The sequence below is a fragment of the Hyla sarda genome, chromosome 6 (genome assembly GCF_029499605.1).
Source record: "Hyla sarda isolate aHylSar1 chromosome 6, aHylSar1.hap1, whole genome shotgun sequence".
Taxonomy (NCBI): Eukaryota; Metazoa; Chordata; class Amphibia; order Anura; family Hylidae; genus Hyla; species Hyla sarda.
Window position 1 is genome coordinate 32,175,919 of NC_079194.1, and position 27,750 is coordinate 32,203,668.

The window sequence follows — 27,750 nt, forward strand, 5'->3', positions numbered from 1 at the left end:
TTCAGCCACCGCAACATGCGGGAATGGAACACCCCCTTCCTGCGGACTGCCGTGGCCCCATACAGATCACAGGGGGGCCCAGCGGTCGGATGCCCCTACGATCTATAACTTATACCCTATCTTTCGGATAGGAGAAGTTATATTCCACTACAGCATTCCTTTAATTGTCCGCCAGAGGTTCGCTTACCTGCTTCGTACGGGTCCCGGCTTGATCTGCTGCAAGACCCTGCTGAGCCAGGCTCTACCAGCAGATCACCGATAACACTGAGTAATGTTACGCAACAGCATTACTCAGTCTAAGCAATCCGATGAGTCCCCTATGGTGACTTAAAGTGTAAGTAAAATAAAAAGTATTTCACGCGTCAATAATCAATTATTTTACATTTTTATTTAATGCATAAAAATTTTCATGGTAAATTTCGAGTCTGTTTCACATTTTTCTATACACTATTGCTTTCATTATATGACCTAACACAGACATGTTCAACAATATGTAGGTAGACAATATAAATCAGCTAAACCCTCCCCTAGTATCCAGGTGTAGTAAAGTTTTTAGGCAAAATAAATACAACTTTGTGATACCTACTGTAAAAAAATTTAATGTTGAACAAAAATGTAATGTAAGAACAAAGATAGCAGAGTTTATTAATAACCTGCAATATATGGGCTTTGGGCATAAAAAGTAAAGGATTACCCCTTGACCACTTAGATTTAAATACATATCCATTAAAAAATGTAGGCCAAAAATGCCCGGTAGTTTTGCAACAGCTGGAGGCACCCTGGTTGGGAAACACTGCTGTGGGGAATCATCTGACAGCTACCAAGTGCCATACAGAGTAAATGGAGCAATGGCCTAAGCAAATACACTGCTGGGGCATTCACTGGGGGGCAAGGGACCCCTGTTTTATGATCAGTGGGAGATCTGACTACAGGGGCCCCCACTGAGCAGAACAGGTGTCCCTTGTCCCCCCTTAGTAACTGAAGCGGGAGCCTGCATGATCAGCTACTACTTCAGTCACTCACTATGGTACTTAGGGTGCATTTACACCATGTTCTAACAATCCGGCAGCCGGATACGGTGGGAGAATTTAAAAAAAACGGGCGATGCCATGTCCCTGCCGCTCCCTATTCATTTCAATGAGCCGGACGGAGTCAGCAAGTGACTCTAGTCAGCTCATTTTTTTAACCGCTTTGGTTGCCGGAATAAAACCCACGGCAGACCATGGTTTTCAGTTTGGCAACAAAACCAGATACGGTACAAAAATGAGTCGACCAGAGTCACTATCTGACTCTGTCCGGCTCAGTAAAGTGAATGGAGCAGCGGACGGTTTTAAAATTCTCCTACCGTATCTGGCTGCCGTATTGCCAAAACATGGGGTGAATGCACCCTTACAAAGATAAGCCATCCCAAGATGATAAGATACAATCTGAGGCAAACACCTTTAAAAACAGCACACAGATATACAGGAATTTGGCACCCCCCAACCCCCCCCCCAAAGGGAGAGAAAAAAAAACATCAGTGACTGAGGTGCAGAGCAATGCAATAAAGGACAGGAGACAGACCCACATAGTAAATATTGTAAATGGAAAAAAAACTACAGATCACAGCACAAAAAACAAGCCCTCATTCAACCCTGTATATAGACAAAGTTATAGGGGGCAGAATATGGCAATACAAATAATTTTTTGGGGGGGATAATTGTTGTAGTCATACTGGCCCGAAGAATAAAAAGAATATGTCGGTTTTACCACACAGAATATGGCTTAACCCTTTAAGGACTTTTCAGTTTTTGCATTTTTGTTTTTTCTTCCTTACCTTTTAAAATTCATAACCCTTTAAAATTAAATTTTCCACCTTAAAATCCATATTATGGATTATTTTTTTGTGCCACCAATTCTACTTTGCAGTGACATTAGTCATTTTACCCAAAAATCTACAGCGAAACAAAAAAAAAAAAAAAGATTGTGCGACAAAATTGAAAAAAAACCCCGCCATTTTGTAACTTTTGGGGGCTTCCGTTTCTGCGCAGTGCATTTTTCGGTAAAAATGACACCTTCTCTTCATTCTGTAGCTCCATATGGTTAAAATGATCCCCTACTTATATAGGTTTAATTTTGTCGTACTTCTGGAAAAAATCATAACTACATGCAACTTTATTTATCCGCATACGGGGATGTATGAGGGCTCATTTTTTTGCGCTGTGATCTGAAGTTTTTATCGATACCAGTTTTGTTTTGATCGACCTTTTTGATTGCTTTTTATTTATTTTTTTATGGTATAAAAAGTGATCGAAAAAACCCTATTTTGGACTTTGGAATTTTTTTTAACGTGTACGCCATTAACCGTGCGGTTTAATTAATGATATATTTTCATAGTTCGGACATTTACGCACACGGCGATAGCACATATGTTTAGATTTCTTTTTTTTTGAGGGGGGGGGGGACACGGGACTATAACATTGCACACACTGCTTTCCTACACTGATCACTGGCATTGATCAGTGTTATTGCCGCTCAACTGCTCCTGCCTGGATCTCGGGCACTGAGCAGTCATTCGGGGATTGGACAGTGAGGAGGCCAGTAGGGATCCTCCTCGCATCCTGCAAGCTGTACGGGACGCCACGATTTCACCACGGCGGTCTCGAACAGCACCACTGAGCTGCTGGGAAGGTTTCACTTCAGACGCGGTGATCAACTTTGAAGGGTTAATACTGGGCATCACCACGATCGGTTATGTCCGGTATTTGCCACGGGTCCCAGGCGTTGATGGCCGCCGGGACCGACCCGATATGATTATATCGCGGGAGTCGCGCAGGACGTAAATATACATCCTGCGTCATTAAGGAGTTAAAAACCAACAATTTTTTTTTTTTTTTCACAGTCCTAAATTTTTTATTAGGCTCAGTTAACATCCGTGTTGGAGTTTCATTCACAGAATCTGTATAAAGGGAACCAAACAGCAGCATCACCTGCACTAACCTGATCATACAAGGTAACAGATAATGCAGATGGTAACACAGGTTAGAGTTTCATAATCTGACATTCCGGAGATAGACGGAAAATTCCTAAAATGTTAATTAATTTGAAGCACTGAGGGAGTCCCCAGCCCCTTGGTGCACCGTTCTATTCACCTGGCTGGATCATATAATACAGTCCCCATTATAAATACAGTGACCTACGATCATTTCAACATACGATGGGCTCTCAGAGGCCATCGCATGTTGAAGGCAGCATCAACATGCGATGCTTTTGTATGTCGGGGCCATCGCATAAACGGCTATCCGGCAGCGCAGACTGCTTCAGCTGCCACCGCAAAGCCGTTTACGGTGCCCCTTGTGGTCCACTGATGATCACTTACGTGTCCTCGGGGCTCTGTAGTGTACTCCTCAGGATCCCCTGCATCGCCAGCGCTCTCAGTCGTCATCACGTCGCCGCCCCGTCATTCTAAGGAGCGGCGTGCGTAGCAACGACGGAGAGAGACGTTCCCAGGCAGCAGAGACCTTCCCGGAGCGTTGGGGACGCGGCAACAGCGATGGAAGGCGACATCCAGGGCAGCGGTGACGGTCCGGAGCGGCGGGGACACGTGAGTATAACCTCCAATACCAGTGGTCTTCAACCTGCGGACTTCCAGATTTTGCAAAACTGCGGGGATTTGTAGTTTTGCAACATCTGGGAGGTCCGCAGGTTGGAGACCACTGTCCTATACTTTACATTGCACGGATCCCTCAACATACGATGGTTTCAACAAACGATGGTCCATTTGGAACGGATTACCATTGTATGTTGAGGGACCACTGTATTCATCTTCTCTTCAGCACCCTGCTGTGTCCGCTTCATCATGTGCAGCCCTGGACCACAAGCGCACATGCATCCCTTCTACGTGCTGCAGGAGACAAACTAGGCGGCCAGAACGGTGCACAAAGGGACCGGGAACCCCCCCCAGTGCTCCAAGATCATTTGCATAATAGAGTTTATCTATACATGTCTGGAATGGAAAGATATTAAAAAGGTTAAGCGCGTTAAAGTCTCACCCACACTATGGAGGAGATTCATCAAAACCTGGAACCAGATGAAGATTCCACCAGTTACCCATAGCAACCAATCAGATCACTTCTTTCTTTTTAAAAATGCATCTGAATAAATGAAAGAAGTGATCTGATTGGTTGCTATGGGCAACTGATCAACTTTTATTCAGCACAGGTTATTGATAAATCTCCTCCTTTGACCCTATATAAGCAAGTGCAGGTGATGCTGCTGACAGATTTATTTTAACCCCTTGCCGCAGAACGCCGTTTATAAACAGCGCAGCGGCATGGCAGGGGTATAAGGAAAGCTCAGGAGATGTCCGGCATTAACGTAATCAAAGTTTATCACAGTGTCTAAAAGTACCGAAATCTGTTCCCAGCAGCTCAGTGGAGCTGATCGGGACCATCGCGCGGAAATTGCGATGACCCAATCAGCTGTCCGGACAGAGGCCTGACGCTCGATCAGCGCTTCTATGCTGCAGCCAGCTATTGCAGGCTGGAGCAATATAGCATAGCATTGAAAAGTGTATGCAATTCAAGGATTGCACGTAATAGTAAATAGTAAAATTGTGTGAAAAATAAAAAAAAAGTTAATACATGTGATTTGACTCCTTCCCGAATAAAAGTTTGAATCACCCCCCTTTTCCTGTTTTTAAAATAAAATTATGTAAACAAAAAAATATATATAATGTGGTATTTACACGCACATAAATGTCCAAACTGTTAAAATATAATGTTCATTTAACCACACGGTCAATGGCGTAAAAAAAAAAACAGTCAAATATTGTGTATTTTGGTCAATTCTAATACCAGAATTTTTTTTTTATACAAAATGATCAAAAAGTCCCATCAAAACAGATAGTATCATAAAAACTTAAGACCATGGCGCAAAAAAGTATACGTCCCCATATACGGAAAAATAAAGAAGTTATAGGGGTCAGAAGAGGTCAAGTTTAAAGGTGTACTCCAGCAGTAATTTTTTTTGTCTGCTCAAATCCTGCTAAAAACAAACACCAGGGGGACGCCATTAGTTGTGCAGCTGACCACCCAGTTCCGTTTTTCTGTAGTGACCCCGATCGGTGCCTCTGATGCGAATATGAACTTAGCCTTATGGTAAAATACAAGGTGCCATTACAGAGTACAATTGGTCCAGCAAACAAAAAAAAAAGAAAGAAAGAAATACAGCTCTGAAGATGGAGAAAGAAAGAAAAAATATGGCTTTTAGAAGTTTGGGGAGGGGGAAAAATAAACTGTCCGTGTCCCCAAGGGGTACTCTGCTGCTAGACATCTTATCCCCTATCCAAAGGATGTCTGATCGCGGGGGTCCCACTGCTGGGGCCCCCTGTGATGTCCCGCAGCACCCAGTATTCTATACAAACACTGTGTTCCTGCTTTAGTGGTCGTGACGTCACGGCCACGACCCCTCGTGATGTCACACCACGTCCCCTCCATTCATGTCTATGGAAGTGTCGGCAAGTGGAGAATCTGTAGTGTGAATGGGCCTTGACTATTTGAGTCAGCCATGTTTATGCCTATACAATCCCTGTGTATGGAGTTAGGCCATGTTCACACGGCAGAACAGCTCAGAATATCCACTGCAGCAGAGTCCTACTGATTTCAATGGGATTTTGCTGCACTGTGCACATGGCGGAATTCCCACGGTGGAAACATCTGCCACGGAAATCCTGGTTTCGGCATGCACAGAAACAATGAATGTTTATTGTGACTGTGGCTTCCGCTCGGAAATGCATTGGCGAGCGGTCCTAGCGCCAGCAGAACATGCACATTTGCTAAATGTCTGCCTTTGTTTTCCTGGTCATTCCGCAAATTTTCCGCTGTGTGAACATAGCCCAAGCCTGAATTTCTTTTAAGAAATCAGCTTTTTAGGAAATTTCTCTTAACAGCTTCCCACCCTTTACATCAAGGGACGAAAGAAAATGCAGCAATTTAGATAAAAACATAAAAAATTTATACCCCAGTCTCAAGTATAACTAGAAAGTTTTGGGGAGATATTGCTTGCCTCAAAATGTGAAAAATAAGGCTTTGGTTGTTATCTTGGGCAAAACTAGCCATATACATTAGACGGATCACATCACATGTTGAGGAGTATACCACCAGATTTATTTTAAGGCCAGCATTATTATTAATCTCTTTCCTCTGAGATATCAAACATTGGGGGGATTGGAGAATCATTTAACCCATAAATAAATTTGTCATATATTTAGAGCAGCGTTTCCCATCGAGTGTGCCTCCAGCTGTTGCAAAATGTTGTGAGTTGTAGTTTTGCAACAGCTGGAGGTACACTAGTTGGGACATAGTGGTTTAGAATATTTGACTGACAGATATTCCACCTGCCCCCATACAAACACTCAGCTCAGCCCAACCAAGCATATGTGTTCTGAATAAAGAGAGGGGAGTAAGTCAATGCCAGACTCCTCCGGCAGCGGCTTATCTCCTCTGAAAACTAAAAGGATCACATACGTCGAAATCCAGCAACCCGGCATATGTCACCACGTGAAGTTATGACAAACCTATCACATTACATGACAACGTGTACAGCCACCTCTAGCACAAAGGGCCAATACTAAAAGAGAGTTATCCAGGATTAGGAAAGCAGAGCCGATTTCTTCCCAAAACAGCACCATGCCTGTGTGTATAGTACTGCAGCACCGTTCCATTGAAATTAATGGAGCCACTTAGTTATACCGCTCACAACCTGAGGACAGGAGTGGGACTGTTCTTGAAAAAAATTAAAAAGTACTCTATTTTTCTATTCCTGGATAACCCCTTTAAGTGACCACATTCTAATTGCATAAAACGAACCTTTAGGGTAGGGTCACACGTAAAGGATCCGCAGCGTAGTGCACTGCGCATGTGTCTGAGTGGACTCGCCGAATCACAGGCCCCCTGTGTGGCTGCTCGTGGCGGCGGATTGCCGCTGCGAGCAGGCCAGAGGTGGGGGAACAGGTGGGTGGCAACAGCTGGAGGCACAAAACGGGTCGGGTCACCACCGGGTCAGTTACGTGTGACCCTACCGTTAAGAAATTTTTTAGGAACTTTTTTTTTTCTTTTTAAGGACAGTAACATTTATACCTGATATACTGATTTATTAGGTCTAAAATTAAATTTAAAAATCTGGTTTACACTTAATCTTTGGTATGAGGAAGTAGTTTTTTTTTTTTTTATGATTACGCTATAAATAAGGTGTGGCATAGGAAACGGTTACGGATGGTAACCGCGCTATCCTACAGCCGTCTAGAGATCAAAGTAACTTGCTTGCTCCCATCTACAAACATTCACAGATCGCACAGATAAAACTGAAAAATTCATCGTACAGCAGTGTAAAAACAAGTTAAATAAACAACGTAGATAAACGCAGCGTCTGGGTGCGTTCAGACGTATTGGGATTTGTGGCGCAGATTAAAGAATGGGGTTTCGAAATCTTCACCAGCATGTAGCATTGTGGCCTGTAAACTGTGGACCTCCAGCTGTTGTAAAACTACAACTCCCAGCATGCCCGGACAGCCAACGGCTGTCCGGGCATGCTGGGGGTTGTAGTTTTGCAACAGCTGGAGGCACACTGGTTGAGACACAATTGAAATAGCATACTGGGGATTGTAGTTTTGCAACAGCTGGAGGCCCATCGTTTAAAGACCGAGAAGCTAAAGGTTGCCAGGGCATGATGGGCGTTGTAGTTTTGCAACAGCTGGAGGTCCACAGTTTGGAGACCACCGATCCACGTGGAAAAACAATAATGATGCGGATTCCAGTCATGCTCATTCTGCTGCAGTGTATAGGGCTGAAATGCGCAGCAAAACCCGCCCATGTGGATTCTGCTGCGGCATAGTTGTGGCGGGATCAGTGCCAGAGAAATATTGTCATGTCTGAACACACCCTTAGGTGTTTCCCAAGGGTGGTGCCTGCCCTTAACCCCTGTAGTGCAGCCGCTGCGTTCTACATAACGAAAGTGGAATGTCTCCCCAATGTCAGCGATGCTCAGCGCCGGAAACAGTTTGCACAGTCGGCTGAGGGTCCAGCCCAAGCAATGTGCCCAAATATGAATGTTCTCTGGTCTCCATGATTTGTTCAGGTCTGACGGGATGTAAAAGAGTCGCAGGCTGAGGGTTAAGTGTGTATTTTTCCAAGAACGCCAAGTCAGGGGGTCGCTGGTAGTCATTGGGCTGGGCCAGCACAGAAGATCCAGCATGTGTCTCCAGTTCGGCCTCATTTTCGCCCATTTCAACCGGGACCAACGTGATGGGGACACATATATCAGCGTCCGAACTCTGGGAGGCGGCCGGGTAGGTCTTTGCCTCCTCTCGCGCTGCGTCTTCCTCCTCTGCCTTAGAGCCGTGAACGTGGTCAATGTGATACTTGAGCTTATCCTTCCGCTTGAAGGTGGCATTGCAGTGCTGGCAATTGAAGGGACGTGCATCTGAATGTATGACTAAATGTTTAGTCAGAGTCTTTTTGATGCGAAATGACTGGTTGCAGATCTGGCATTTGTACGGCTTCTCGCCTGCGGATCAAATAAATGGTCACTCATTCTGCACCTAAATCATAAAACATTCTATGTAGTCTTAGGAAACCTAGGAAGCAATTTCTGGTGCAAGTAAACCTTGTTCAACTTATATCACAGTGTACAGTACACAATGATATTAAAGGAGTAGTCCAGCTTAGAAAAATTTGTCAGTGTCAGATCTCGGGGGTCCGATCGATGGGACCCCCAGCGATCTCCTGGACGGGGCCCTAGCTCACCTCCTGCACAGAGCTGTGGTGGCAAAACTACAACCCCCAGCATGCCCGGACAGCCGTTGGCTGTCCGGGCATGCTGGGAGTTGTAGTTTTACAACAGCTGGAGGTCCACAGTTTACAGGCCACAATGCTTCATGCATCTCTATGGGAGAGCTGGAGATACCCGAGTACAGCTCTTCGGCTCTTCCATAAAGATGAATGGAGGGTGTGTGCCGACCCCTGCTCCATACAGGAAAAGACTCGCGGGAGGTCCCAGTGGTCGGACTGCCCGCAATCTGACACTAATCCCTTATCTTATGAATAGGAAATACATTTTTTTTAAGCTGGATAACCGCTTTAAAGTGGTAGTTCAGGGAACTGAACTTATCAGACACTTATCCCCCTCCTGGACGAACGCAAGTGACAGTCCGTACAGCCAATCACTGGCTGTGGCGGGATCTCAACAGGGCCTGGTAATGAAGTTCAGTGTGGATAGGGGATAAGTGATCTTGTTTTATTTGAAAGAAATTAGCTTTCCATTATCATAAGTAGAACAGAACTGTCCCCTCAAAGAGAATCTGACAGCTGTTTCACCAGCACTTAACTCAATATACTGGGTAATAATGCGGGTGAAGAGCTTTAAAATGAGGGGTTACTTAAATCTGCTGGATAGGTGCAGTGTGGTAGTAAATAGTTCTATTCCTGATACGGGGGGGGTGAACCGTATCTCCTTACCTGCGCCACTGAAGCCACGCTATGCCCTACTTTGGGGTGTAGCATCGCAGAGTGCTCGGCTCCACCAGCCCCCAACCCACCCCCGCAAGCTCTCACATCCCATTGACTTAAGAGTGAAGAAGTTGCATACTCAAGACAGGGGTGGGCTGTGGGCAGAATATAGAGGAGGCAGGAAAGCGCCCCGACTACAATACGTGGTGAAGTGCATTAAGAATAAAACTATTTACTACCATAACATTGCACATAACCAACGGATTGAAGTAAGTAACCCGTCATTTTACAGCTATTCATCCGCACTATAACCTAGTATATTGGGTTTAGGGCGGGTGAGCCTGCTGTCAGGTTCTTATTAAAGGAGTAGTCCGGCGTGCACTTTTCTTATTTTATCCGGTCCGGGCTACAAAAGAAAAAAAAAAAAAAGAAGAAGACAAACTTTCTCTTACCTGCCATCGCGCCCCAGGATCTCCGGTACAGGTGTTCGGTGGCCGGGCTGTTTGCTTCTTACTTCCTGTTAGCCCCACACGCCACACGGAGCTTCAGCCTATCACCGGTCAAGGCGGGACATCGCTGAGGCCGGTGATAGGCTGAAGCTCCGTGTGACGTGTCGGGCTAACAGGAAGTAAGAAGCAAAAAGCCCGGCCACCGAACACCTGTACCGGAGCTCCTGGGGCGTGTTGGCAGGTAAGAGAAACTTTTCTTTTTGCAGCCCGGACGGGATAAAATTAAAAAAGTGTGCGCCGGACTACTCCTTTTTTTTTGCAGCCTGGACCAGATAAAATAAGAAAAGTGCGCGCTGGACTACTCCTTTAAAGCACAAAAAATGTAAACATTTTTTTTTTTTTTTTTACAATCTACTTTACTATTTTCTGAGTTAGTCTAAACTCACATTGTGTATGTGCCCTCTCTGTCACAGGTACATCAGCTTAATAAAGATTTATCCATGCACAGACAGGCATGGGCCCCAGTGATTTCAAAGACACAAACAGTGAGCTAGTGATTACATTCAGGACATTTTGGAAGCATATACAGTGGTGCCTCAACACAAAATAGTAATTGATTCTGAGACGATCATTGTATGTCGAGTTCATAGTGCCTGAAATGTCAACCCAAAATTAGAAAACATGAAAAAAAATTTAAAAAATAAATAAAAAACACAAAAAAGTACAAATAACCATTATATTTAAAGGGTACCTTTCATAAAAAAAAACTTTTGATATATTATAGATTAATGTATGCAGAATAACTTTCCAATTTCTTTCCAATAACTTTCCAAAATATGCTTCTTTCTATTTAATTTTCCACTTTGAAAAAAATTACCACAGGGATGTGGGACAAGTAGTTTTGCCCGACGCCCGGGACAAGTAGTTTTGGGCGCCGGGCAGGTGAATTTTTCATAGATTTAGCCCTGTATCGGCTAGCAGGGCCGGACCGACTTCAGAAATCTCCCCTCACACCGTCACTCAGGGTGTATGGAGGGGGCGGCGGCCCCCAGCTGATTTCAGTAGCCGGGGGCCGCTGCTCAGAGAACCCACCCTGTGCCCCAGTCTGTCCTCCTCACACACAGAAATCCTCAGCCCCGTGCAGTGCAGTCTGTCCTCCTCACACACAGAAATCCTCAGCCCCGTGCAGTGCAGTCTGTCCTCCTCACACACAGAAATCCTCAGCCCCGTGCAGTGCAGTCTGTCCTCCTCACACACAGACATCCTCAGCCCCGTGCAGTGCAGTCTATCCTCCTCACACACAGAAATCCTCCCCAGCCCCGTGCAGTGCAGTCTATCCTCCTCACACACAGACATCCTCAGCCCCGTGCAGTGCAGTCTATCCTCCTCACACACAGACATCCTCAGCCCCGTGCAGTGCAGTCTATCCTCCTCACACACAGAAATCCTCCCCGTGCCCCAGTCTGTCCTCCTCACACACAGAAATCCTCAGCCCCGTGCAGTGCAGTCTATCCTCCTCACACACAGAAATCCTCAGCCCCGTGCAGTGCAGTCTGTCCTCCTCACACACAGAAATCCTCAGCCCCGTGCAGTGCAGTCTATCCTCCTCACACACAGAAATCCTCAGCCCCGTGCAGTGCAGTCTATCCTCCTCACACACAGAAATCCTCAGCCCCGCGCAGTGCAGACTATCCTCCTCACACACAGAAATCCTCAGCCCCGTGCAGTGAAGTCTGTCCTCCTCACACACAGAGATCCTCAGCCCCGTGCAGTGCAGTCTGTCCTCCTCACACACAGAGATCCTCAGCCCCGTGCAGTGCAGTCTGTCCTCCTCACACAGAAATCCTCCCCAGCCCCGTGCAGTGCAGTCTGTCCTCCTCACACACAGAAATCCTCCCTGTGCAGTGCAGTCTATCCTCCTCACACACAGAAATCCTCCCCGTGCAGTGCAGTCTATCCTCCTCACACACAGAAATCCTCCCAGTGCAGTGCAGTCTGTCCTCCTCACACACAGAAATCCTCCCCGTGCAGTGCAGTCTGTCCTCCTCACACACAGAAATCCTCCCCGTGCAGTGCAGTCTATCCTCCTCACACACAGAAATCCTCCCCGTGCAGTGCAGTCTGTCCTCCTCACACACAGAAATCCTCCCCGTGCAGTGCAGTCTGTCCTCCTCACACAGAAATCCTCCCCGTGCAGTGCAGTCTATCCTCCTCACACACAGAAATCCTCCCCGTGCAGTGCAGTGCAGTCTGTCCTCCTCACACACAGAAATCCTCCCCGTGCAGTCTATCCTCCTCACACACAGAAATCCTCCCCGTGCAGTGCAGTCTATCCTCCTCACACACAGAAATCCTCCCCGTGCAGTGCAGTCTGTCCTCCTCACACACAGAAATCCTCCCCGTGCAGTGCAGTCTGTCCTCCTCACACACAGAAATCCTCCCCGTGCAGTGCAGTCTGTCCTCCTCACACACAGCAGTCATTATGGAGGTCAGGAGCTGTGCACAGATGTCCTCTCTACCCTCCCCCCCTGCTCTGTGTTTTCCCCATGCAAACTTGCAGCCTCTCCGTGGTAGATGAGGTCCTGAGGAGACAGAGTAGGGGGAGGGGGATGGAGCTGTGTGCGGGGGAGGAGCTGTGTACCGAGCTGTGTTCGTCCTTGCTCTCCCCCTGCTTCTTGTGTAATGTAGAAGCAAGTGAGTGTGAAGCAGTGTGAGGAGGCCGAGCATGCAGGCGGCGGGAAGTGTGTTTGTATATGTATGTAATGTATAATTAGGGGGGTGTATCAGCGGCGGGTGTATGTGTGATGTGTTCATATGTATGGTGTATATGTATGGTTTGAGTGTGTGTGTGATGTGTTTATGTGTGATGTGTGTATGATGTGTGTGTATGTGTGTGTGTGTATGAGGTCTGTGTATGTATGATGTGTGTATGATGTGTGTGTATATGTAATGTATGATGGGGAAGCAGCGGCGGGTGTATGTATGATGTGTCTGTATGTATGATGTATGTATGTAATGTATAATATAGGGGGCAGTGGCCGGTGTATGTCTATGTATGGTGTGTGTGTTATGTATAATATAGGGGCAGTGGCCGGTGTATGTATGATGTGTCTATGTATGATGTATGTATGTAATGTATGATATAGGGGGCAGTGGCCGGTGTATGTATGATATGTGTATGCATGTATGTTTTGTACAGGGCGGACTGACAAGTGCTGCTGCCAGTTGTGCTATTTAATTTTAGTTATTTTTAGTGGCTTCTGGCCACTCGCACTAAATTGCACCCCCAGAATCCCACCCCCCTTCATACTCACATGTCGACCAAGAGCCACACGGATGCACGCAAACACGCCCGAACCAAAACTACAACTCCCAGCATGTTGCACCGTAACCTAAACTGTAGAACTATAAAGTGTAACATGCTGGGAGTTGTAGTTTTGGTTCGGGTCAGCTGCAGAGCCATAGGCTGTATCAGGGCATGCTGGGTGTTGTAGTTACTAACTGTAATTCCCAGTATTCCTTGACACAGAATATGGCTCTGCAGCTGACATGAACCAAAACTACAACTCCCAGCATGTTCCACAATAACCTTAACTGTACTACTATACAGTGCAACATGCTGCAACACCCACACAACCATAGGCTGTATCAGGGCATGCTGGGTGTTGTAGTTATCTAGTAACTAAATGCAACTTCCAGCATTTTCTGACACATAAATTAGAGTAAATAAAATGCACCATATAAACTGGAGAAGCAGAACCCCCCCCCCCCCAGTAACACAGCGTTGTTCAGTGTTATCCAATCAAAAGACTCCGTGTATAAGTCCCTATGAAGACTGAAAATTAATGATTACAATATTTTAAAAAGTGCGTATATATGTGAATAAGCCCCTTTCCTAATAAAAGTTCTGATAATAAATGGTTCCGTTAAAAACTACAGATCCCGGCACATAAGATTACCCTCATACATCCCTGTATATGGAGAAATTGGAGTTATAGGGGTCAGATGGGGGGGGGGGGGGCTTGCCTCGGGTGTAAGCTAGCTCTCCCGCCGCTAATAGTCTGGCATGCTGCGATCGCCGTGGCCGCTATTAAACCATTAGATAACCGCTGTCTAAGTTGACAGCAGTGTCTAAAGGGATCTTGTAACCATCCCTGGTGGTCTAGTTGGGGGGGGTCGTACTATTTTGGTTGAAATTATTTCCTCTACCAGGACAAGTGGATTTTCTTGAGGGACAAGTAGATTGTGTTCCGCTTTACTCCCTTGGACAAGTAGTTTTTTTTTTTATTTCCACACCCCTGGACCACTAGAGGTCTCCCTACCAGTCTGGGCCACAAGCCCTTTTTAAAGATTTTAGACTCATGCTGGATTCCTAAATCTCAGACTGCAGCTGGGACACAGACAAGCTCAGCTGGCAGCTCTGAAACTTCTCCTATCTCTCTTCTCTGTTTACAACTGCATGTGCAGAGAGAAGAAAGATCAGAGCTCAGATAGTAAAATGAGAATGAGAAGAAATAGAATGAGGGCATGCAGTCAGGCAGAGTCAGTAGTATGCCCTGCTGTGCTATGAGCACAGTGCTGGCTCCTGCCTGTCTGATTGACAGGCAGGGAGCAGTGCTGAGCTTGTCTGTGTCCCTGCTGCAGTCTGAGATTTAGGATACCAGCATGAGTCTGAAATCTATCAAAAGGGCTTATGGCCAGGACTGGTAGGGAGACCTCTAGTGGTATGATAGGGCCTGAAGAAGCGCTAATGCGTGACACGATCCGTAGCCCGAAGGTCTCTACTAACGTCCCCTCTCCCCACCTGTCCACATGGATGATATGTGATTCTGAATTAAGAAGTCTACTGCAGATTTACGGTCAGTGCTCCGTGCTTTCTTCTCTATCAGACTACAATATTTTTTTAATAACATGCAATTGGAAAGTTATTCTGCATACATTAATATATAATATATCAAAAGTTCTTTAGATGAAAGGTACCCTTTAAAAGCTAAAGGATTGGGGATAAGTGTCTGATTGGGGTCTCCCCCATGATCCCTTGAATGGGGTCTGGCTCTTACGTCAAACACTGGCAGCTGCTGCTTCTCACTAGAGCGCATCAGCCCCCACCCTAGGAGACACGCTGGTGCTGAATAGCAGTGACGGACCACTCAGCCAATCACCGGCTGAGACATGAAACTTAAGTGAAGCATAGGCTGCTGTTATGTATACTTACCAGAATGGGTCCTGAAGTGCATTTCAAGACTTGATTTTCCTTTAAAGACTTTCTTGCATACTTCGCATTGATGAAATGTGGCCTTGTACCTGCAAAATAGAGAAAAGTGACTGACTGGAAAAAAAACTCCAAATTGTACATTACCTGGACAAGATAGACATACAACATGACATGATAGCAAGAGCAGAGGTAGTTATTGTGATATCTCAGAAAATCTACAGGGTCATTCTTTCTCATGTCCAATGTCAAAATGCAGGGTTGGTCACACATGTACACTGCTGCTCCGTTTAAACAGAATCTGTCAACTGGAGATCATGCTCAGACCAAAAATGTCAGAAAGGATGCGCTAAGCAGCAACATGCACACCTCATTTCTTCATCTCCCAAAACCCTGCCTTGATTAATTGATGTGTACAACGGAGTTCTAAAAGACGAGCCATGTAGGTCAATGGTGGCGGGGAGGGAGGAGTGCATCATGCGGATCACACCACCTCTTTGACACTTTAGCTCTGAGCCTGATCTAGAGTTGACAGATGCTCCTTACGGACCAGGAGAAGACATCTGAGAATAGCACTTATCTCTCTTTATCAGACCCAAAGGGCTGAATGGAGCAGCAGCATGCTTGTGCAATCACCAATCCAATCAATGAGAGGGATAGGACCCACATTCTCATGATCACTGGGGGTCTCAGCAATTGGAATCACATTAATCAAACAATCATCCCCTCTCCTGTAGATAGGTGTAAAAAGTGTTGCTCTTTAATTCTTGAAATTAGGTATGCCATAACGGAACTATATATTCAGACAATGGCAATAATAAAGGTATTACACCAAATAGTGTCTGTTTGGTTTTATCACTTGAGAATATACCATAGTGAGTGCACCTTGGCAATTGCCGATTCACTGAACTATAAAGAAAAGGGGAATTCATAATTTGTTTACAGCTGGAGGCAGTGGCAAGATTCTGAGGGTACAATCACATTACATTCTGGCCCCTTTAAATCGCATCTATAGGCATCACGCTGAAAACGAAATGCCGACGTATACTGTTAACAAAGCAGCGGTCGAATGGAGTCGCCCCTAATGACTAAGTTGAGGACGTATTCACTATTTTAAGTGGACTCATGATGGGGGCTATTGCGCTTTTGAAACAGCACATACATCCCAAACTGAGTCACTAAGTAATTCAGTTCGGCCACAGAAGTGAATAGGGCGCACTGCTCCCGTTAACAGTATACGTCGGTATCCCATTTTCGGCAGGATGCCAATGGATGTGATCATAGCCTGAACCCTTAGTTTAAAAAAAAAAAAAAAAACGCTGTGCTAGAAGTATGCCTTCTGCTCTGGTAAAACAGACTCATGTTTTTTCTCTGCCACAAAAACAGAAACACAGGTCCCCAAAAAAATGCACTTGTCTTTGCTGCATAGCGTGAAGTTGGTTTTCTAGAATAAGCAAGTCAGCCCACATGTGGTTTGGTTGCACTCAGATACTAAGTTCCCCCTGAAGTTCTGCAATCTGAATCATGACGGCTAAATACCCAAAATGGAAGCTCCAAATATGACAGTGCTGCAGTAAACTATAGACTGGCAACAGCAACATAATAAAAGTATATGGTATTATCAATAGTAAAGATTGTGCTTACTTCTGCCAAACCTTCTCTCCTAGATGAACACTTTTATAATGTACAGTCAGATGGTCACGACGACCAAAACATTTCCCACATTCTTCACACTGATGAGCTTTTTCTCCTTTAAAAAGATAAAGCAAATATATAAGCAAAACATTTTCATCGTTGTTCTTTAGCACTCCTTATACTATATGTATAATACACATCAGCATGAACCCCTTCCCAAACTATCATATATAGTAAAGTCTCCCTTAGCGGACACCTCCCAATAGGGGACACCTCCCAATAGCGGACAGTTTTTAATTCCCCAGCATCCCATTCAACAATGTAATTGCACCCTCCGAATAGGGGGCATTCCCAATAGCCGATGAACCCGAAAGGGGACAAAACACTCCCAATTGGGGACAACCAGCCTTATGTGCCGGCCCTACCTTGTACACAGGGCCGCCGTCAGAGGGTACAGCCAATACCCCAGTAAGGGGCCCAGGCCCCCCGCTGCAGAAGCCCCAGCACAGGAGCAGAAGACAGTGGTCTCCTTCTTCTGTAAGTCTGCTGGTGCTGGCCACATCATTCGCCTCCCCCCCCCCCTCCTTCTCTAATCCCTCCCCCCCCCCCCCCACTTTATTTTCCCTGAGCCAAATCATCCCCTCCTTTATTACCCCCCGGGGCCATATAATTTCCTTTTGATCCCCCATGTGCTATTTCATTCCCCTTTATCCCCCTGAGCCACTTCATAAAGAGGGGGTGATGAATTTACACAGGGGCTAATAAGGGGTGAATGATGTGGCACAGGGGTAAGGGGGGGGGCAATAATTTGGCACAAGGCACTGGGGAATAAGAGTGGGATGAAATGATACAGGGGAGGGATAGGGGGTGATTAAACAGCATTCAGAGATTGTACTGTTATATTGCTTTTTATCATTTTTTATAGGTAATTACACTCTGGAGTGAGTGCAGGACAGTATTCCGTCATTAAGAAAGTTTTTGAGCCTTTTTCCCCCAATAAGGGACATCTCTCAATAGCGGACATTTTTTATTCCCCGTGAGTGTCCGCTATTGGGAGATTCTACTGTTACATGTACAGGCAACGCCACATTAGCTGTGCCTCAAGCAACTATCTGCCAGCACTACCAGCCGGAATCAAAGAAAACTCTGAACTTTCACACATTTAGTTATCTTGACCTTACCAGAATGTATCTTTTTGTGTTTAGTGAGGTGATCGTGGCGGATGAACGTCTTCCCACATTCATCACACTCGTAGCGTTTATCATCATGGTGGACACGAAGATGCAGTCTATTAAAAAAAACAAAAAACAAAAAAAAAGCAACATATTTGTGGGTTAGCTTCCACATGTAAAGCTATATCCTAATGCATGATGGTTACACTTAAACTGTGGCACTCTTTATCTTTAACCGATATTGTTACCTGTACGAGCTACCATGACGGAAATTCTGCCCACAAATACTGCATAGGTGTGGCTTTTCCCCACTGTGAATTCGTAGATGCTCCTTCAGTGTTGTCCTGGCAAAAAGTAAAAACAGAAAAATTTTCACTTTCCATCAGCTATAGCATATCTACATGTTACCAGGGACACGCATAATCTGCTAAAAAGCAACAAAGCTGGAAAAAATAAATAAGTAAATAAAACATTGCTAAGTTGGACTTCACAACATATGGGAAAATAATAGAGAAGGAAACTTTCAGGACAATATTAAAAATGTAGATGCAAAATGTATATAATGTAGATGTACATAAGATACATATAAACAAAAATATAGTTCTAAACATAATAAAAACCCACAATATGTCACATTCTGGAAAAAAAATCAGGGCAGCAGGTGTCAACATTTCTTTTTTCTAGCATCTTCTGGAGTCTGTACAGGGTCTCAAACATGTCTGATCTAACATATTGTAATGTTCTTCCCTGACCTACACTCCCAGCTTTCCTCATTCCTTACCTTTCTCTTACCGATTTTCCACAGATGAAGCAGGTCCACTTCCTCTTCCCTCCGTGTGTATACTCAATGTGACGCTTTAGATTTCCAGAGTCATTAAACTGACGTCCACAAATGTCACATGGGAAAGGACCTAAAAGGCAAAGAAACCCTGTGAAATTGTGCAAATGACATTTATTCCTCACACTGTCCTATCTGCTGGACTGCAGAACAAGCAAGTCATAGGTCTAGATGTGGATTGTCTATTGATAGTTACAGATCTTAACCCTTTAATGACGCAGCCTTGTTTTGGCTTTAAAGGGGTTATCCAGGGAAAAAATTATTTTTATATATCAACCGGCTCCAGAAAGTTAAAAAGATTTGTAAATTACTTCTATTAAAACATCTTAATCCTTCTAAAGTGGAGTTGTTCTTTTCTGTCTGACAACAGTGCTCTCTGCTGACATCTCTGTCTCGGGAACTGCACAAAGCAGAATAGGTTTGGTATGGGGATTTGCTTCTACTCTGGACAGTTCCCGAGACACGTGTCATCAGAGAGCACTTTGACAGAAAAGAACAACTCAACTTCAGCAGCTGATAATTATTAGAAGGATTAAGATTTTTAAATAGAAATAATTTACAAATCTGTTTAACTTTCTGGAGCCAGTTGATATATATAAAAACATTTTTTTCCTGGATAACCCCTTTAACCTGTTAAGGACTATAACGTGGGGCCACGGCGTGGCTAATAGTGAAAGTAAAACAATGCCGGTTAGCTCAGGGAGCTGTTCGGGATCGAAGCAGCGAAATCGCGGCATCCCGAACAGCTTACAGGACAGCCGGAGGATCCCTACCTGCTTCCATGCTGTCCCATTTATAAAAAAAAAGGGTAAATAAAAATAAACATACGTGGTATCGCCGCGTGCGAAAATGTCAAAATTATAAAAATATATCATTAATTAAATCGCACAGTCAATGGCGTACGTGCAAAAAAATTCCAAAGTCCAAAATAGCGTATTTTTTTTCACTTTTTAGATCAATAAGTCCTATCAATACAAAAATGGTCCCGCTAAAAACTTCAGATCACGCCGCAAAAAATGAGCCCTCATACCGCCCCATACATTGAAAAATTAATAAGTTATAGGGGTCAAAAGATGACAATTTTAAATGAAAAGACAAGCCCTACTAGGTTATGTTTCATTCAACATGTAAAATACAAAACCTTCATACCCAGGTGATATTTTTCTTGATGCTTCAGCCTTTTAAAGCGCGATTTGAACTGTTCATCGCAGTAAGTGCATTTAAATGGCTTGTCCTGTGAATGGAGGATCATGTGCTCCTGTAAATGGGGCCGCCGTGTGAAAGATTTATTGCAGATCTAAAAAGAAAAAAAAAAAAAACAGCAACATAAAACATCAAGCCAATAAGCAGAGTTAAAAATAATTTGTGAAGGTGACAGGACTATTTGTACAGGAAATCATATGTGGATTAAACTATATATATATATATATATATATATATATAGATAGATAGATAGATAGATAGATAGAGAGAGAGCAATAAATTCATGCAGATCTCATGCTTCAATCTCACTTTTGTGCTTGTGTCATTAAAGGGGTATTTCGGCCTTAGACATCTTGTCCCCTATCCAAAGGGTAGGGGATAAGATGTCTGATCGTAGCCTCTGGCATTCTGTGAAGGGCGCAACTACAGAGACGTGACATCACGACCACGCCCCCTTGTGACGTCACACCATGCCCCCTCCATTCATGTCTATGGGAGGGGGCGTGACTGCCATCACGCCCCCTCTCATAGTCTTAAATGGAGGGGGCAAGGCCGTGACGTCAAGTCTTGGCCTCGAAAGCAGCACCTGGAACGGAATACTGGGGGCTGCGCAGAGATTGCGGGGGTCCCAGCGGCGGGACCCCTGCGATCTGACATCTTATCCCCTATCCTTTGAATAGGGGATAAGATGTCTAGGGCCGGAATACCCCTTTAACACAATTCTGGAAATGTATGATTACTGACTAAGATAGTCAGCATAAACTAGCTAAGGCTGGGTTCACACCACGTTTTGTTAAATACGGTTCCCGTATATGGCTGGGAGGAGGGGGGCGGGGCTTAATCGCGGCACCCGCACTCAGCCGTATTCGGGAACCGTATTTAATGCATGTCTATGAGCCGACCGGAGTGAACTGCAGCTTCCGGTCGGCTTCGTTTTCGGCCGTATGCGGTTTCCCGACCGCAGGCAAAAACGTGGTCGACCGCGTTTTTGACTGCGGTCGGGAAAGCGCATACGACCGAAAACGAAGCCGACGGGAGGCTGTGGTTCATTCCGGTCGGCTCACAGACATGCATTAAATACGGTTGCCAAATACGGCTGAGTGCGGGCGCTGCGATTAAGCCCCGCCCCCCTCCTCCCAGCCGTATATGGGAACCGTATTTAACAAAACGTGGTGTGAACCCAGCCTAAGCCTTTCAGAATAGAAGCCTGTGTGTCAATAACACAGGCACAGCTCATGTTCAGGTGCGATCACCATGATGTCATGGCGTGCCACTGTGGCTTTATGTAAGGCAATCCATGATGTGGTGGCTTAAGGGGTTAATAAGACATTTTGCAGTTATTATATTGTACGCATTGATCAATACTCTTACATCACATTTCCATCCGTCACTCTTTATTCTTTTGATAGTGAGAAATTCTTGTGCATTTTCAGCGTGGAACCTGCCAAACAAGATCAAATTAGCATTGTGTATAAAGACTGGGTAAGACACCTTTGCCACTCATAGCAACTGGCATCAAAGTTTCAGTTTTCCATTGCACTGAAGTGAAAGGCATAGGCACAAAAAACACAATTACACTATACATAATAAAGGTGTATTCCAGGTATTTTTCTAAAAAGGCTGAGGCTGCTATTAAAAAGAAACAAAAAAAACTGTACTCACCTTGCCTGCTCCCCTGCCGCCGCTGTTTCCACAGTGCCCAGTCTTTAAGCTCAGCACTTTCTTATGTCACTGTCAACACATAGAAGTGCTGGTATAAGAAAAAAAAAAAAAAAAAAAAAAAGACCGACACAAGGGCGCCTCGTGTATTACCACTAAGTCTCTTGAGATATAAATCAAGCAGGAGGCACAAAGAGCCCTTAGGTAATTGCTCACTTGCGTATAAACCCACATACAGGTGGTGTAGGAAAAATTACCGTAAAATGGCGCTGCCAGTTCCAAGTGGAGTATAACAAACCAAAACCAGAGATGCATTAGTACAAAACAATGGAGAGGTTTACTGTTGTAAAATAAAAAAATTAAAACAGATAACGCATTTTGGGGGAGCCACCCCCTTCCAATCACCAGTTAAGGCTGGATACCACTTCAGCGAAAAGAGCTGTGACGAGGAAGGCAAGTATTTTTTTTTTTCTTTTTTTATCTCCAGCCTGAGTCTAATTACATATAAAACAAAGTCCCTGGAATTCCCCTTTAGGGTTAGTTCACATGTCCATATTTTTTTGCTGCAGCAGATTTTGCCACCCACTGAAGTCAATGGGCAGCAAAATCTGCAGCAACAAATATATATATATATATATATATATATATATATATAGATATGTGAACTGATCCTAAAAGATTCCATTCACACGTGCAGATTATGAGTTTGCTACCATTGACTTTAACAGGTCCGCAGAAAACCTCTGCCACTATTGCGGATTTTCTGCTAACCCACCGGAGTCAATGGTAGCACAATCTGCAATGGGTTTTCCGCAGCACATACACCGGAAAATCTGCCCTAAATCCTCTAGGTGAGAACAGACCGTAAAGGTGTATTCCCAACTACAGTATTTTGCGCATACTTCATGCTGTTTATTTGAATCTGCAGATTTTATGCTGTCTATTTAAATGTATACTAAATGATTGAACCTAGCTCCAAATCTGCAGCATCAAATATATGCAGGATACTGAACGTGTGAATACACCCTTCATAAAAAATAAATGTAGTCTAACATTCTTAAAATAGAAGACAAAAACATAAAAGAGACCTCTTGGGTTACACTGCTATTAAGCTTAAAGGGGTATTCCAGGCCAAAACTTTTTTTTTATATTTCAACTGGCCCTGGAAAGTTAAACAGATTTGTAAATTACTTCTATTAAAAAATCTTAATCCTTCCAATAGTTATTAGCTTCTGAAGTTGTGTTGTTGTTTTCTGTCTAACTGCTCTCTGATGACTCACGTCCCGGGAGCTGTGCAGTTCCTATGGGGATATTCTCCCATCATGCACAGCTCCCGGGACGTGACATCATCATTGAGCAGTGAGACAGTAAACTTCAGAAGCTAATAACTATTGGAAGGATTAAGATTTTTTTAATAGAAGTCATTTACAAATCTGTTTAACTTTCCGGAGCCAGTTGATATATATAAAAAAAGGTTTTGCCTGGAATACCCCTTTAAAGGAGTACTGTGGTGCAGGACAATGTATCCCCTATCCACAGAATAGAAGGATAAATGTCTAATCACAGGGGAAGCCCTGTCCATCTCCAGCTCTCCCATAAGAATACATGGAGGGGGCGTGTCGGGCACTGCTTTGTGTGGGGGTCAACACAGCTCTGTACATTCGTGCATGGGAGAGCCGGGGCGCTGTGCAGGAGATCGGGAGGGTCCCAGCAGTCGGACCCCCGTGATTAGACATTTATCCCATATCCAATAAATTGTCCTGCACCACACTACGCCATTTAGGTGTTTCTTTCACTTTAAATAACTTTTGAGATTTCAAAAGTCTTTTTCGGTGGGGGTTTAGTGCAGAGAACACCATCAATCAGGAGAACAAGTGGACATATGCAAGCGCTAGTGTGCTTTACTATCAGTCTCTCAGCGATCTTTGTCTTACTACATTCTAAGTACACTACCATATGCTTCTTCCAGCTTGTTCTCCTGATCGGTGGGGGTCTCGGCACCAAAACCCTGACCGATGAAAAAAAAAAAAAAAAAAAAAACTTTTGCCAGCCATCGGTTGTCCGGGCATGCTAAGAGTTGTAGCTTTTCAACAGCTGGAGGCACATTGTTTGGAAAACATTGTTCTAGAGACATGTCAAAAGATTTTAAGTGACAGTGTCCCTTTAAAAATAGTGTATCCCCTATCTGTCCACTGCCCCATACATGCAGGGCCCCTATCTTAACATTCCGGACCCCCACAATCATCCTGTAGATAGGGGATATGTTTTTTAGGGCTGGAATACTCCTTTAAGTCATTAGGCTCTACCATCCCATAGAAAATAATCAGCTCACAAAACGGACATCACATATGTAGCCCACCTCTTGACGTGTTTAACAAGGGTCTTCCTACTGGCATGGAGCTTGCTGCAAAACGGACACTTGTGGTCCTTCCTGGGCAGCTCTGTGTCACTGTTGTGCCTCTTGCGGTGCACCGTCAGGTTGGATTTGGTGGAGTATCTCATGTTGCAGATGTCGCACTCGAACGGCTTCTCTCCCGTGTGGACGCGAGTGTGACTTTCGTATTTACCTGGGAAATAAAATAACATGTCAGACGTCCACCATACGATGCTGCTACCCCTACACTCCTGACACACAAAGTATGACAACATTCACCTACCTACTCGATCAAATACTTTTTCACACTTTGGGCACTTTAAATACTTTTTGCTGCTTTTCTCTAACACGACAGGGGCGAGACCATCGGGAAAGGTCCCAAGTGAACCCGGATTGTCCTGGGTGTCTTCAGGTTTATCCAGGCCCTCGCTGGGTCCCTGGTTGCTTTCAGATACCTCCTCCCCATTCTCTCCTTGCACGGACCGGTCACCTTCCTCCACCTCGCTGCTGGAGTCCTCAGACTCGGAGGCATCCTGACTGCTTTTGTAGGATTCACTACTCGATGAGCTGTCACTTTCTTCTTCTTCCTCCTCATCCTCCTCTTCTTCTTGATCTTCGAACTTTGCCGGACACTTCCTCCGCCGGGCAGACTTCCTGGTGGAAGAGTCAGGGTCCTCACCATCTGTCGCCCCGCACTGATGGGCTCGGTCCATGTGGTTCTCCAAGGATTTTTTGTAGCAGAAGACTCGATCGCACAGAGGACACTTATGACTGTGTTCCGGTTTGCTCCCCTCCGCGTTTTCGTCTGCAGGTAATTGTTCGGCGTCTTTGGGAGCCAACAGCTTGACGGCGTCTATGATATCAAGAAACTTCGCCGCTTCTAAGACGGCGCCGATCTCTTCCTCCGAAACCAAAAACTCTGATGTGTACAGAAAGTCAAGCAAATGTTGGAAAACCGCACTGCCAACGTGTTCTAGAGTCACCGCCTCTGTGTCGGGGTTCTTACTCAGACAGGCATGGAAATAGCTGCTCCCCACCGCCACCACCACCTTGTGCACCGGAAACTCCTTCCCCTCAACCACGATGACCAGGTCGCAGAATGAGCCAGGACGCTGGCGGTCGTCGTTCAGATATTTCAGGAGGTTCTTGTTGTAGTGAAGAGACGTCAGGACTCTGCGCCCATTGGAGACACCATAAATATCTGGATCGCCATGGATACATGTGTCATCTTCAGTCGCCGGCTCCTTTTCGTTCGCTTCTGGTAAGTTAATGTTTTTTGGACCCAATTTTCTCCTTTTCTTCATTGTTAAAAATATAAATAAATGTTAAAAATGCTTAAAATTTAGGCTTCCAGCAAGTGGTTAAAATGTGTCTTAAATCCTTTAAAACCCATAAGGTATAACAGAGCTCAGAGCTGGAATAGGCCAGCAGACAGGTCCGCCCTTACATTGTAGAACCCGGGTCCATTGCACCCGCTAAATGTAAAAGATGCCAGCTATCTTGTCACCGTTCACACCTGACGGTACCGCACGTATATAAATCCCTGTACGTCATATTAACGGAACCTCCGCATCACATGACCCCCTCAGAAGCGACCGCAAGAGATTCAAACTGCAGCCGAGTCATCCCAGACGCACAGACTAGCCGATAGCAGAGAAAACACTTCCGGAAACGTCACTTCCGCTCAGCGGCGCCGCCATGTTTCCGAAGTCCAATTGTCCTCAAGGTTTTGTCATGGTAACAAATGGATGACGTAGTTACAATGAAAGTATTATGGTATAAGACGGTGTTTCCCAACCAGGCCACCTCCAGCTGTTGCAAAAGTACAACACCCAGCATGCCCGGACAGCTAAAGGCTGTCCGGGCATGCTGGGAGTTGTAGTTTTGCAACAGCTGGAGGTGCCCTGGTTGGGAAACACTGCACAACATCTGCTATCCGCAGCCTTCATACATTATAACTGCTGTAAAGGTAATTGAACGTTTCTTTTGTAGCGGCTGTCAAGGAGACGCCGTTGCTATGACAGCGCAATCACAGCTTTCCTTTCTTCTAGTTTAGAAAATTGAAAGAAGCTTTTGTTTTCTATCCTATTTGTTTTCTATTAAAGAGGTGTTATGATTGGTTGCTAAGGGCAACAAAGCCAGACTGTTTGTATACTGTATATACATATACCGTATGTGTGTGTGTATATATATATATATATATACAGTGGTCCTCAACATACGATGGTAATTCGTTCCAAATGGACCATCGTTAGTTGAAACCATCGTATGTTGAGGGATCCGTGCAATGAAAAGTATAGGAAGTTATACTCACCTGTCCCCGCCGCTCCGGACCATCTCTGCTGCCTGAGATTGTCGCTCGTCATCACGTCACTGCGCACGCCGCTCCTATTGGATGACGGGACGGCGTGCGCTGCGATGTGATGATGACGAAGGAGAGCGATGGCAATGCAGGGGGGTCCTGAAGAGAACGGTCCAGAGCGCCGGCGACAGGTGAGTGATCATCACTGGACCACACGGGGCACCGTAATAGGCTATTTGGCAGCAGCTGAAGCAGTCACCGCTGCCGGATAGCTGTTTATGCGATGGCTCCGACATAAAAAAAGCATCGTATGTTGATGCTGCCTTCAAAATGCATTGAAATTATCGTATGTCGGGGCCATCGTAGGTCGGGGGGTCACTGACTGTATGTATGTATGTATATATATATATATATATATATATATATATATATAGTGTGTATGTATGTGTGTGCATATATCAAAGAATACCCAGAATGCCCGCGGAGTGCCTAATGGCCTTCTGAAGCTCCGTTACACCAGGAGTGGTGGCCTTGCCCTGAGGCAAATACTCAAAAATTCTCTCTCTCTCTCCCCCTCTCTCTCTCTCTCTTCCTCTCTCTCTCTTCCTCTCTCTCTCTTCCTCTCTCCTCTCTCTCCACATCCAGGTACACAGTAGTAGAGTAGTAGGTGCAGGCAGGTCTATGGGGTCCCAGTCACAGGGCCCAAAAGCATATCCAGGATATATATATATATATATATATATATATATATATATATATATATATACCTTTAGGGCTTGTTCACACAACAGATGTCTAGGAGGAAAATATACTTGCTGATTTCCTCTGTGGATCAGAGCCCCTTTCATTGAGCAGAAATGATCCAGAATCAGTGCTTATTTTCTGTAGAATATTTACCATAAATAAGCACCAAAATTACATTTCCTATTGATTTATGACCTTTTACTAATGTTAAAGTGTACCTGTCGTCAAAAAAAACTTTTTATATAATGTAGATATCATTATATGTATATTTGTGATATACATTAGTTAAAAAATATGTGAACTCACTTAATGTAAACAAACCCTTATTTGCTGCAAAAGCACAGAAATACATAATATGCCATGTGTGGTGTCATCCGCACTGCACACTGCTGCTCCACAGTTGCAATGTGTGAATCTAGCCATAGCCCCGCCTTTACATACATATTTTTACATCCGTGTTACTTAGGCTACATTCACACTACATTTCGTCCATACAGGGATTGGATACTGCTGGGAGATGGGAAAACCAGACGCTCCCGTATCCCAGCCGGACCCGGCCCCTTTCTCATTCATTTAACCTCTTCAGGACGCAGGGCGTATGCATACGCCCTGCATCCCGAGTCCTTAACCCCTTAAGGACAATGGACGTACTCCTATGCCCCCGTTTTCGAGTCCTT

The 27,750-nt window shown here is 44.9% G+C and overlaps 1 protein-coding gene across 1 annotated transcript; it reads right to left on the reverse strand.

Moving 5' to 3' along the window:
• Positions 1 to 372: 372 nt before the first annotated feature.
• On the reverse strand, positions 373 to 25,807 carry ZBTB41 (zinc finger and BTB domain containing 41). Its single transcript, XM_056523452.1, has 10 exons — positions 24,311 to 25,807; positions 24,013 to 24,220; positions 21,366 to 21,435; positions 19,941 to 20,088; positions 18,735 to 18,864; positions 18,202 to 18,297; positions 17,963 to 18,069; positions 16,791 to 16,896; positions 15,150 to 15,238; positions 373 to 8,544 (listed from the first exon to the last, which is right to left on the reverse strand). Exons 1-10 carry the CDS (start codon positions 25,329 to 25,331, stop codon positions 8,012 to 8,014), a joined length of 2,508 nt encoding a protein of 835 aa, XP_056379427.1. The 5' UTR covers positions 25,332 to 25,807; the 3' UTR covers positions 373 to 8,011.
• Between the last annotated feature and the right edge of the window lie 1,943 nt (positions 25,808 to 27,750).